The sequence below is a fragment of the Gymnoscopelus braueri genome (assembly GCF_963280865.1).
Source record: "Gymnoscopelus braueri genome assembly, chromosome: 23".
NCBI classification, from domain to species: Eukaryota; Metazoa; Chordata; class Actinopteri; order Myctophiformes; family Myctophidae; genus Gymnoscopelus; species Gymnoscopelus braueri.
Genome location: NC_137625.1, coordinates 18,857,617 through 18,871,014, shown reverse-complemented (window position 1 = coordinate 18,871,014; position 13,398 = coordinate 18,857,617). Strand labels below are relative to the sequence as shown.

At 42.0% G+C, this 13,398-nt stretch overlaps 1 protein-coding gene across 1 annotated transcript; it reads right to left on the bottom strand.

The window, feature by feature from the left end:
- Positions 1-1,989: 1,989 nt before the first annotated feature.
- On the bottom strand, positions 1,990-13,044 carry LOC308079352 (heat shock 70 kDa protein 14-like). The gene is made up of 14 exons (XM_080420804.1): positions 12,946-13,044; positions 12,439-12,519; positions 10,936-11,018; positions 9,724-9,772; positions 9,110-9,215; positions 8,211-8,301; positions 7,265-7,369; positions 6,572-6,733; positions 5,169-5,324; positions 4,612-4,714; positions 3,881-4,096; positions 3,189-3,350; positions 2,663-2,730; positions 1,990-2,173 (listed from the first exon to the last, which is right to left on the bottom strand). Exons 1-14 carry the CDS (start codon positions 13,000-13,002, stop codon positions 2,095-2,097), a joined length of 1,518 nt encoding a protein of 505 aa, XP_080276930.1. The 5' UTR covers positions 13,003-13,044; the 3' UTR covers positions 1,990-2,094.
- Positions 13,045-13,398: the final 354 nt, after the last annotated feature.

Here is a 13,398-nt window from a genome sequence, read left to right as displayed (position 1 = left end):
CAAGCAGGCTTGGTCGTCTCCTGGCTCGTACATTTCATATTGTTGGTTGGTTAAAGGGTTCATTTATTGTTATTTTATTTACGTTTTTCTGCGAGGGTAGCTGTCAAGCAGTCATGTTACAAATAGTAGCAACTGCTTCAAATTTTTTGCCCAATTCTGCTTTACACGTTAAACATGGAGAAATAAATAGCTTTCAAGTAGTTCAGCGTGACATTACACCATTACACCAAAGAAATAATTATTCTGCATCCATTAGCTAGTTTTATACAGTATGATTCATTTATCCTCAATAGCGTCCTGGGCTGAATGATGGTCTAACTCTGAACCGATTAGATCATTGGAGCTTGTGCCCTTATCAGTCGGACGCTCAAAAACATTTAAAAAAATAGAAAAAGTGCCAGGTCTCCGCCAGGTCAGGTACGTTATTGTGGCCTCCTGGTGGCGCTATAATAACCCAATGTGAAAAGGGTGCCATTTGTTCAAGGGCTTTTCACTGCAATCGGACACTGCATTCATGATTTGAGGCATTTTGTTCCAAAAATATGTTTGCAAAATTAGACCGGCTGGTGGCGCTATAACAGGCCAATGTGAAAAGGGTGGCATTTCTTCGTCGGCCTAATAGAAATGTGCGTGTGAAATTTCACGGAAATCGCAAGCTGCGTTCATGATTTGAGGCATTTTGTTCAAAACGGAACAATCCTGCAAACTTTGGAAGCCAATCTTAGGCAATCAGGATGAAATATGGGAAATCGGATAAATCCGTGTTGATCACATGACTATAGAGATACTGTGTACCGATTTGTGTGATGTTTGGACAAAATCTGTAGGAGTAGTATCAATAAATGTGTTTTACACATATCGGCCTCCTGGTGGCGCTATAACGGGCCAATCTGAAAAATGCCAGAGGTTCTGAGTTGGCATCCAGGGAGTGTGTGTGCACAGTTTCGGAGCGGCCGGGCCAACGGTCCCAGAGATTAGCTGCTAACGGACGGACACACGGACGGACACACGTACGGACGGAGGGGGTAAACCATACTCTCTCGCCATGCCTTTCGGCCTGGCGGAGACAAAAATTACCTTTACCTTGCCAGCCTGCTTCCACTATTCTTCGCACAAAGACGCTTCCATGCCAGGGACATGCACAGAACACACCGAAATATCTACTTCCTATTTTTTTAATATCCAAAACAAAGCCTGAGCACTAAAGAGAACTGGCACAGAAATTATCCTTTCAATCAAAATACATGAATGCAGTATGAAGCAGGCCCTAATAAGTTACTATAAAGGACATATGCCCATTGTTGTGTCCTATATCGAAGTGGTTCCCAAACTGGGGCTCGGAACCCCGACCCAAAGGGGGTCCACAAATGATTTGGGAGGGTCCCCAGATGATTAGCTTAATGTGCAATATTGTTCTCTCTCAAATCAACATACAGTATAAGTGTATATACGGTGTCTGCACATTTCTTAAGTTACAATTTAATTACTTTTAAGACCTTTTTAATACCGAATTCGCCAAATGGTACGTAAGAATGAGGCAAATATTATGAAAATATCCAACCTACAAGCTCACAACGCCTCGCAGTGCAAGGCGTTGAGAGCTTGTAGTTCGGCTATTTTCACAATATTTATCTGTGGAACTGAGTCAAACTAAATGTAATGCCTCAACTCCTACAATTCCAAGTGCTTGTCAGGGTGGGGGGGTCCCCAGTTCAAATATGATAATTTTTTGGGGGTCACAGCCTGAAAAGTTTGGGAACTTGCTATAGCACACACAGCAGACGGTTAACCACAAACATGGTCTTGTGGCCCCTGACCTCAAGTCATTTTACAACTGTGGCCCCCTGCCTAATCTAGTTGAATACCCCTGCTGTGCACATTCTTGAATTTCAGATCAATAAAACCTTTTTATTGTATCTTATTGTTAACATTCTGTTTCATGGTGATCCAACGTTGAATAAAACATTCCCACAGAATACAGTTTGGGTTGAACATTTAATATTGAACATAAAAAGCTTTGTACACCAATTGTGGTAATATGTGTCTACCGTATATGTGTTTGTGTGTGTAAACTTGTAAAAATTCAAGGTGGTTTCAAGATGCTGCTGCAATGGTGATGGCCTCCGACTTGCCACTGATCTGGTCTACACAAGAAACGTGGAGGGAGCCGTCCCTTAAACACAAAGAGAAAACAAACACAAGTCACTCATATTGTCACTGTTGGACAGGAAGTCAGAAACCAATGCATTTCTACATGTTTACAGTTTTCTTTTGTAATAAATATACACCCCCATTTTATACTTTGTGCCATGCTAAAGTAGAAAATATAGCTGATCTACAAGCTCTTGTGAGCTGGAAGGAAAGATTGGAAAAGATTTTGAAACATTTCGATATTTTACACCTACAACATCATGCCCAAAACAGTGGCACCAGGTTATAAGCGGTCAAGTGTGTCTGAGGTTTATAAACATTTAACCAATGAAAAGTATTAAGAGCTTGTGACAAAATAACATTGGAGCCAATGTACACAGCCCACCCCCCCCCCTCCTCCTGAAAAGTAACTGATTTGGACATGTAAGGTTTCCACCCAACATTGACTATATGAATTATGCGCGCATCTATAAATACATTGTTTTAAGCTGTCACAAGAGCTACTGGTTACCTTTTCATGGTCAGCACTGCATCAATGTTGTGATTATTCTCATTAGGCTCCAGGTCGCGCAGGACAATCTGCAGGAATGTAGATACACAGACAACCAATGGTATCATTAACTACCGTGTTTGTCAACAACTTTCGAATGCCCCCTGTGTGGGGTCCACTCATAATTCCGAACTCCCATTATTCCAACATCCTGGGACGTCGGAATAATGACATGGCACCCTTTGTGTCTCGTTAGCAAACGATTTTCTAATGCAGTGGTTCCTAAACTGGCGGTCGGGACCCACAGTAAACAAACGAACATACAATATATAGTAAGTGTATCTGTACATCTAAAAAGTATCAATTTAAGAACTTTTAAGACCTACCTCTAAAATGGAAAAAAATAAACGAATAAGACCCTTACGTCGTCAAAAGTAACCAACCAACTATAAGGCCTGAAAGGTTTGGGAACCCTTGATCTAATGCACAAGAATAGTGACATCTCTTGTCTCCAACAAAACATGAGAACTATAACGTACAACGATACCTTGGCTAGTTTTTCAGGCTGCTCCGTGATTCGCTGATACAGCTCCAGGCAGAGCGAGGACAGTTGGCCCCGCGCACTCAGGGTGTGATGACGGCGTGCGGGAAGGGGCGTGCCCGATGGGAGGAGCACATTGAACACCTCGGCCCCCGATTCGTCCAGCTCCTGTCAATCATGACGCGTAGCCAATCAGAGAAGGTCACAGGCTTAATTTATGGTTTGTCTTTTTTCGTTTTAAATAGCAGAAGGTTAGTGACCTGCCTCTGGCCTCTTAGTTACACCCAGACTACAGTTAAGCCTGTTAGGATGACCTCACCACATAACCTTAGATAAGCCCCAACGCCAACCTCTGTTCAAACTGTCTCAATAGCATACGGGTAAGTTGTATCATTGTGCATAGTAAAATCCTCGTTGTGAGCTTATAGCTCATCTGTTATTTTTGCCGTTTTTGAAATATGTTTGCCTATAACGTCATGCCCAAAATAGGGACGCCAGTTTGAAAATGGTTAACTGCAGAGTCAAATATTTTACTTGCATTTAATAGCCCCCACTGCTCCCAATAGTAAAGCTGGGTAAATGCAAAGGACAAATTCCACACATGTGCAGATGTACTGTGACAAAAAATACCCCAAGGGAGTGAGGGACTAAATTATATTAAGTTCAGTTTGCTGTGTGTTTTGTGTACACCGACATACCTTCACTAGAATGTCTGAGGCACAAGCATCCACGGGGACAGACTCCTCCTCCAGGGAGGGGCCATCTCTTCCGACCAATAGGCCCGCCTCGAGGGCGGCGCCCACTGCGATGACCTCGTCGGGAGGGGCGGAGTTCAGCAGCTCCACATCGGGGAAGAGGTCGCGGATCATCTGCTGGAGACGAGGGATCCTGGCCGAGCCGCCGCAGAGGACCACCTGAAACACACACAGCTTTGTATTACTATACTTGTGAGGACATTTTTTTTTGGATGAATGCTACGTGTAATATATTTTGCCATTTTTAACCGTAAGCCTGAAGCCGAAAAATTGAAGATCTATAAGCTCACAATGTGTCATGCTGCGACACGTTGCGAGCTTATAGAGCAGCTATTTTTGACACTGGAACGCATCTAAGTATAAGTCATGTTTAACTCTAATGCCCAAATAATTTGACCTGGAATAAAAGAGGTTTGCACGTTGCGAGCGTTTTTTAAAAAATCAGCTATTTTCACAATATTTATCTGTGGAAGCGAGGCAAACAAAATTAAATGCCTCAACTCCTACAATTCCAAACGCTTGTCAGGGTGGGGGGTCCCCAGTTCAAATATGATTATTTTGGGTGTGTTCAGGTTGAGAACCACTTATCTACACAATTACTCCCACCACCGGTCTACATGTACAAGGAAGTGCGTACTACTGGCGTACTACCTACGTACGTACGGGCTACCTACCTTGTTGATGTCACTGGCGGTGAAGCCAACCTCCTCCAGCAGGGCTTTGATTGGCTGAATGCTCTTATTGAACAGAGACGAGCAAAGCTGCTCAAAGCGGGCTCTAAGCAAAGAAAACAAACAGCAATAAGCAGTGAGTTTTTATACAGAAGGGACAGGGAGGGGAATGCCCTCACATTTATAATGCATCATAATGAACTTATAATGCTTCATAACACTTTATAAATGACCCAGGGGATGAGCAAGTGACATCAGGACTTCAGTACAATATAACTAAGTAAAGGTAGTTATAATGTGCTGTTCCACTAAGCTTATAATGCATTATGACCAGCACTTATAATACGTTATAAACATTGTTATAAGTTGTCATACATTAAAAGCATTTATAACGTGTTATAATGCCGTATAAGTGCATTATAAATGCGATTATAATGCATTATAGACCCGACCTAAACAAGAAAAGTAAAGTGTTACCCAGAAATCTACCTGTGAGTTATAAGGCAGTATAATAAACCATGGCAAAAGGAAACATTCTAAGTGAGGTTCGGGTTCAGCACCTGGAGACGTTGCATTCAAAGTCCATGCCGTCATGCAGAGAGTCCACGAAACAGGTGGCAGTGCCCAGTGTGGACAGGGAGTGCTTGGCCAAGTCGGCACCGTTCATCAGTTTCATCATAGCCCGAGCGTTGCCACTCACATCCTGCTTAAATGATCTACACACACAAACACACACACACACGCACGACAAAAAAAAAATTAACGTCATGAGCGTATCTGCAGAATGGTGGCTTTTCAGTAGCCTGGTAAACCCTCCCTCCGGAAATCTCATTTCCATTTGATTTCAGGAGTGAGTCTGGCATGAAGGCTTGTATGGGCGTTTCTAGCGCATTACCAAAAAAACGAGCCTATCAGCGTCGTCGCTCATCGTTCTGTGATTGACAGCGACAGTTGGCCAATCAGGTGGCGAGTTCGAGTGAGCCCGAATGGGACCGAGTGCAGCCTGAGTGCAGCCGACAAAAGACGAACGGCAGCCATTGTTGTTGTGCGTTGTCTTCACTTTTTACTTTCGGTTTTAAAATGCTCTCAAACTTATTTTTTGAGGCACGGAATTTACTTTTAAGATATCGTTTGGATAGAATTTAGTTGTTTAACTTCATATATGTGGTCAATTAATCATGACGGAGCCTATTTAAAAATACAAATTTAGAGAACCGGCAGGGGCGGGAAGTGACACGCATGTATCCGAATAAGGAAACCTATTTTGGGCATGGCCGTCTCAAAAGTCCCGTTGCGTCACATAGCCTGGAGGTGGTAAAAATGAACTGCTGAAGGGGAACAACGATCATTGGCTGAAGGGGTTGTCAGTCAACGGTATTACTCCCGCCCAACTCCAGCCCACAGCCAATATTGCAGAATGGGCGATCAGGCCAGACTCACTCCTGAAATCAAATGGAAATGAGATTTCCGGAGGGAGGGTTTACCAGGCTAGCTTTTCAGCACCTACAACAACTGTTCACATGATCAAACATACAGATGATTAGATAGCTCCCGTTACACACACATACTGAGTTTGTGCAATGATGTTCTGAAATATAGTTGGACTACAGGTATGTACACCATATGGCCTACATAAAAAAATATAGACATGTATGACCAGAATATGTACAGCATATATTCTATTGAACTTGCAGTAATTAACAACTTAGGCCCTGTTTTAAACTTATATTGTATTCACAAAATAGTGAAAATAGCTGATCTACAGGCAGGTTGCATCTGCAACATGTAGAGATGTTATTTCCCCTATTTTTTTAAACACCCCTCCCTCTAACACCAAATCTCTTTGACAAAAATCGCCCATCTACAAGCTTGATGCGCTATGAGCTTGTAGATCGGCTATTAGGCACTGGAAGTGGTTTAATAACCTGTGAAGGTTTGCCTGTGCATACTGGCTACTAGTTACCTCTTGAACTCGGCGGCCAGGTGCTGTGCCAGGGCCTGTGTGAAGCTCTCTCCTCCGATGCTGTGGTCGGTGTGCGTGTCGAGGACCCGGAACATTCCGCCGTTCACCTGGAGCACCGTCACACTCAGAGACGTCCCACCCAGCTTGTACACCAGCACATGGCTGTTGGCAACACACTGCAAGTCAGTCTTAATGCGCTCCAGATCACAAACAGGCGTTAATTAAGGCAATTAATACAAATGCTGTAATTGTATATTGTGGGGGGGGGGGGTGTGGCTTTGAGAGCAGCGGTTTCACTGTGCAGTGCAAGTCAGTTCTAATCAAAATGGACTAGTTCAACTGGACTAGTTACATGTTGTGTAATTTAGTTACAAGGTAAGAACACGGCTCAAACCTCGACTCAAAAATGTCATTGCGCTTTAAACCATTAAAACCGGGAAAGCATCCGTGTCATTTTAACGTTGGCTATTCAAAAATAGCAGATCTACAAGCTCACAGCGCGTCACTTCGTGCCGCGCTGCGAGCTTGTAGATCTGCTATTTTAGAACAAAAATCTTGAAAGCGTTTGAAAAATGTTATCACATATCATTTTGGGGGTCCTTGGCGCACAAAACGTTTGGGAACTACTGATTTAGAAGGCATTTGTAGAATCAGCCTCAGGTCTTAGACTGTTCCTCATCCTGTGTGTCGTACCTTTTGCCTGACGGGCAATCCTGTCCGATGTCGTACGCCAGAAGAGCAGCGGCTGGTTCATGGATAAGCCTCAGCACGTGGAAGCCTGCAGCTGAGGCTGCCTCTCTGCAAACCACACACACACACACACACACACACACACACACACACAGATTAAAAGGGAGAAAGAAAAAAACTCAACCGAGAGGTCTTGTCAGGCCAAGTTCCAATCTGTGATTTGAGGAACGATGTGCCACACTAGCGCTCGGTTTACTAAACATTTAGAACAATATGTACATTATATTATAGTGTTGCTATCATCGTTCTAAAAACCTTTCCTCTGTTCCTTCTGTTCTACATACAGCCAACCAGTTGGAAGAAATCGTAGATTTTAGCTTTTAACCTTTGCTTTTATGTTATTTCAGAGACCAGTTTGGGACCCTTCTGGCTCCTAAACTGTGGAACAACAAACTCCCCATTGCAGTCAGGACTGCAGACTCACTCCCAATTTTCCACCGTAATCTAAAGACTCACCTCTTCAGACTCAACCTGTTGCACTTAGACCTAGCCTGAACAACCATGCAGTCTTACGCAAAAGTCAAAATGTAATTTAGATAGCATGTTATTTAGGATAGGGTTATGCGTGATTTATATCTGGTTGTCACGCACCAAATATAGCAAATCTACAAGCTCACAATGTGAGCTTGCAGATCTGCTATTTTGGCATGGGAAACTGGCGCACAGCTATGTATAAATCATCCTTTATAGATAGCAAAGAGTTAGAAGAGAGAAAGACATGCTGGCCTCAACGGAATCCAAATGATTGAAATCAATCGTGGCGACTGAGAACTTTAATCCATGCACACCACACACACACACACACACACACACACACGCACGTAATGCAAGGGATTTCTGTACTTTTTAAATGTGGTGTAGAAGCTCCAGCGGTCACGGTGCGTCTTACCTCAGAGCATTCTTCTGAGCTTGTGCAAACTCAAAGGGAACGGTGATGACGGCCTCAGTGACTTCCGAGCCCAAGGCTGACTGAGCGGTTTCTGAAAAAATAAAAAACGTGTGAGCGCATGTGCTTATATTCTTGTAAGCAGTCAAAGGACCCCCAGTTGGTTAAGCATCAGCCGGTGGACCCCATCTGATACTGTGATGATTTTTTATCTCAGGAAGCCCAGTCTACACAGTAAAATCTTGAGTGTTTATTTAACTCCGAGAGTGTACAAATAGAACCGTAAGGCTCCATTTGGTTCAATCTGAACAGTCCTTGAGAAACAAATGGTTAAGTTAACACTATGGATTTTACTGTGTATGATGCCCAAATTGGATGACTAACTTGAGTTACATGACGTATCTATGATGTACGACTCAAAATGTGGTTTGCGATCACAGCCCCATTGACTTAAACGATACAATTTAAGTTACATATTTCAAAAAGTATTCAACATTTTTGCCAGTGGTTTGCGAGATTAGCTCCAGAGAGAGACAGACACCCAAACACACACACACAGACCCTCACATAGACGGCTAGCCTCTTGCATACCACACCGTAAAAATCAAACAAGTAAGGGACCAATTGGTTCCTCATGATATCTAATAAAATTGCTTGCTCAGGTTGGGTGTCGGGTCTCTGCTCTACATGTAAAGTGTCTTGAGACAACTTGTTGTGATTTGACACTTTAATCAAATTTAATTTAATTGAATATCAACCTGTAGCCCGGGGACCTCCAGGGGGTCCCCGGGCTACACATTGGGAACCATTGAGTTAGGGGTTTCCAACATTACTGTTGTCAGTGGAGCACAATGCACAGCCCTCACACGTTGAGTAACTGGAGCGCGCTTCTGGCAGGTCACCTTTCATTTTGTGGAAGATGAGCTTGGCGACGTCCTCCGGGACGACATGTTTGGTCTGCTCCCCTGCCGTGATCTCGTAATGAGGCTTCTCCCCTTTGTTCACCACCTGACAAACAAACACCACACACTAATTACACATGCTTCCTGTTATCATGCGGTGCCAAGTCAGCAAATAAACAATGAAATCACAAGCGGGGATAATGGTCTCATCGACGCATAAGAGTGCTTTACCCCTGAGAGAGGATAATCACATTGGTACAGCAAGACAGAAAGACAAGTAAGGTCACATTTAAATAAAAGCAACAACAAAACAAATCCCACACACATGACAAAATGATAGGATTCCATTGAAAAAAACAACATCAAGAGAGCGTCTTAACAGACAGATCCAGAGAGTTGTGATTTCTTAAACATTTTTCAATACAATATAATAGACATTTCAGAATTTTTAAATGAAGATCTCCAGTTTTAAAACTGATTGTAGACAGTTCCACATGCGAAGGGCATAATGAAAGGCAGTTTCTCAGAATTAATATTGGGAATGTTTAAAACCAAGTAATCTTGTGAACGGTATGGCAATTGCAAACTTTAAGTTATAATACAGAGATACTCACTGGACATTTACTCTCTGCTTTGTGTTTCTGTGTTTCAGAGTCATCAAAGCTGATGAGAGAGAGTGAAATATAGACACAGAATATATCAGCTTCTTTACCACATGGCAGATACACATGGCAAGACAGAGCATTGGTTTCCTAGCGATGCAGGTAGGGCTGGGCGATGTGGACAAATCTATTATCACAATATTTTTGACCAAATACCTCAATATTGATAGTGACAAATTGATAAAATCATTTATTTTTTTCAAACAAAATTGCAAAAATACACAAAAACAAGCGAAATCTTTGACAATAAAAAAAAAACATAAAATAAGGTTTAGGTGATTAAATATGCCATGTGAAATAAAAGGTTTATTGTTGAAAAACCATGTTCTGATAATAAGTAATCGTTGCTATAGAGTGTTCAGTAACAGGTCTCACTATCTCTCCAGCTTTTTAGTAGACAGAAACCCCCTTCTTCAGGTGGGTTACAATTACAAATGTCATACCAGCAGGAGAGAGAACCCCACAAAGACCAGTTATCAACTTCCAACGTTGCCTGCTTGTTTATTAGTTTCTCATCACTTCCAATTTCACTTGTCTATCCTGTATCCCGTACGAGTTCACTCTCGCTGTCTCACTTAGCTCGATGATCAGAGATCTCTGCCTGGTGGTACGTCTGGTAACACGTAAATTCAGCGAATGGGCTAAAACTGGATGGAAACTATTAATAAAATAAATGACAGCAGTACAGAACCAATGCAAAGACTTAGGAGTGGTCCTTTAAATGGGACGGTATCAGGATTGGTTTTCAAAGCAGAGGACGTAGGTTTGTCATTTCTGGTTTTCTCCTGCAGTCATTGAATTTAGATGTCACCAGACACATCAGTAGGCGGAGATCTCTGATCCACTATGCAAGACTAGATTGGATGAAATTGGTATCCTGAGTGACCTGAAAAGTACTTTTTGTTTACTGGAGAGATGGGGAGACCCCTGTTACTTACCACTCTACAGCAATTATTACTCATGAGGTAATACAGAGCTAAAGTATTTAGCACTTATTTTAACAAAATGATATCGCTTACAGCACCTTTAAGACCAGGAAAAGACTTATGCCATATCACAATATTATGATCCATCCAAAATCCCAGAAGATATCTAGTCCTGTCATAGCACAATATCTATAGAATATGTTGCCCAGTCCTAGAGGTACAGGATGTGTCTACTCACCTTCTGCCCAGCACCTGTTTAACTTTGACCACAGTGTTATCAGCATAGCGCACACGGCCCTGCTTCGCTGCAATGCCTACGATCTGAATGGAGGGAGACACAAACAACATGCCAGTCTATAAACAAATAGAAGTGTCGACTACTTTGCCAGATAACCAGGCTCTTTTTTATTCTAAACATAAATTAAACAGTTTAACCAACTGATAACTGTTGGGACTCCATCGGCCTATGTACAGTATGTGACTAGCGAGTGTAAAAGGTAGTTGTCTAACTTGCATGTAAAATCAGAGGATAGAACAAGGCCATAGTATTTGAAGTGGTAAGTGTTTTCATTTTTGTTGTTCTTAATTATATGAATACTGTGTAGCCAAATGTATCAAAAGAAAAAGGTAAAAGTCAGCAAAAACAGCCTGTGCTCCAGTTTTGTACAGTAAAACTTTTACAGAGCATCAAGCCATTTGTATGGACCAAACACTTAAAATGACATAGTTTGGGGTCATTCCAATGCCCTATGTAGCCACAAGCAACTTAGATGGTAAGATAATCTAAGTTAACCAATTTTAGGGGGGGAACCCCTATTTGTAACTATACCTTTCAGGACAGGAACCCCTTTTGGAGGTTCTTGTTGCTATCCAGTAACATACATTTGTTGCTATATACAAGTTTTTCAGAAAACTTAGGTCAGGATTTTAGAAGGCGTTTTTAGAAATCGGCCTCAGGTCTATGGGTTAATACCCTCCATTGACAGCCCCCATTCACGAAACACAAAAGTCTGATCTGATTGTATTAAACTACTATAATGCAGGACATTAAAAGACCACTAACTAACTCGAACACTAAAGAAAGAATCAAAGCTGCATGGAGTTTGACAGAGAGTTGCTCATAACATGAAAACAGTGAAGCCTTGGCAGAGACATAATGACTGGATAATGAATTTATCATCATTTAAAAGCACACTGCCAGATACTTTTCCGTTTCATGAATGGGCTGTCAATGGAGGGTACTGCAACTTAGATGCAGCGAGCATCCAAGGTGCTTGCGGCTAGGTCCTATGACGATTAGGGTTTGGGATTAGGGGTTAAGTGGTTCTCAACCTTTTCAGGCCATGACCCCCCCCAAAATAATCATATTTTAACTGGGGACCCACCAAAATAACCATATTTGAACTGAGGACCCCACCCTGACAAGCACTTGGAATGTAGGAATTGGAGCATTCAATTTAGTTTGACTCGGTTCCACAGATAAATATTGTGAAAATAGAAGATCTACAAGCTTATAGATCGGCTATTTTCACAAATGTAGCCTCTTTCTTATATTAGACAATTTGGCTATTATTATTATTCATTAAAAAGGTCTTACAAGTCCTTAAATTGTCACTTCACTGTTATCTGGGAAGCCCCCCCCCCCAAAAAAAAAGAATCATGTGGGGACCCCTACCCACAGGTTGAGAACCACTGGGTTAGGGTGAACATGGATGCTCCCATCATTCATCTCATCACTCACCTGTTCAGTGTCCCTGTATGCCACCACAGCTGGGGTGACCCTGTCACCTGCATCATTAGCAACCACATCAGCACGGCCATCCTAGACAAAACACACATCCATCCACATGTTGATTATTAGTGATGCTGAAAGCTAACCTACGTCACTGTGCCCAACATTAGCTGAATGTAGCAGAGATAACAAACCTAATTCATTGTATACGAATCACTGGTGTACTGTAGCCATCATAGATGTATGAAATACATTTTTACATTTTTGATATATTTAATCGATTTTTTAAATAGATAATATCGATTAAATACATCTATGATAGTCTTGATCAAAGGCTACTGGTGTACTGTACTGTACTGGTGCTGACCATCAGCTACCACTAGCTAGCCTAGCCTAGCAGGAATGTTGAAGTACTTGAAAAGGACGTCAGAATTCAGCTGAATCTTAATTAAACATAGGATTTAAAGCAACGGAGCATATTATTACATTAATTCGTTATATATGTATTTATATTACCTTAAATACCGCCACACACGCACATGTGTAGCCAAAGTGCACTCCAATAGCAGCCATGCTTGATGAGGTATTTCTGCTGCTAACTGTGTGTGCCTGTGGTGCCGGTGGGCGGAGTCAAATGTTTCTCCAGTCCTTCCGTATGTTTGGACCAATCAGAGTGGCGTGTGAATGATTGACTGAGGCTCCTACCAATCGAGTCCAAAGCTACGACTTTGTCGTAGAGTAGACGGTGGGATCAATTCAATTTGTAGTTTGCATATCCGGTCCAAAGCGGATACAGAAATGGTCTCTGTATGTGTGTTACGTGGACGTGGAAATTACCGGATATAGTAGGCGGGCTGTAGACCGGATCTAAGCACTGAACAGAAATGTAATAGAAATCGGCACTATGAAATTGAATACATTTAAACGTAATAGTATAATAAAATACATTTAATAAAATACATGTATCAT

Bases quoted from the DNA above. Each gene is read 5' to 3' on its own strand.
- LOC308079352 (XM_080420804.1), bottom strand. From the start codon at position 13,002: ATGGCTGCTATTGGAGTGCACTTTGGCTACACATGTGCGTGTGTGGCG. The intron at 9,216-9,723 runs GTGAGTATCTCT...TTTGTTTGTCAG, and splicing joins AAGCAGAGAGTAAATGTCCA to GTGGTGAACAAAGGGGAGAA. The intron at 7,370-8,210 runs GTAAGACGCACC...TGTGGTTTGCAG, and splicing joins GCTCAGAAGAATGCTCTGAG to AGAGGCAGCCTCAGCTGCAG.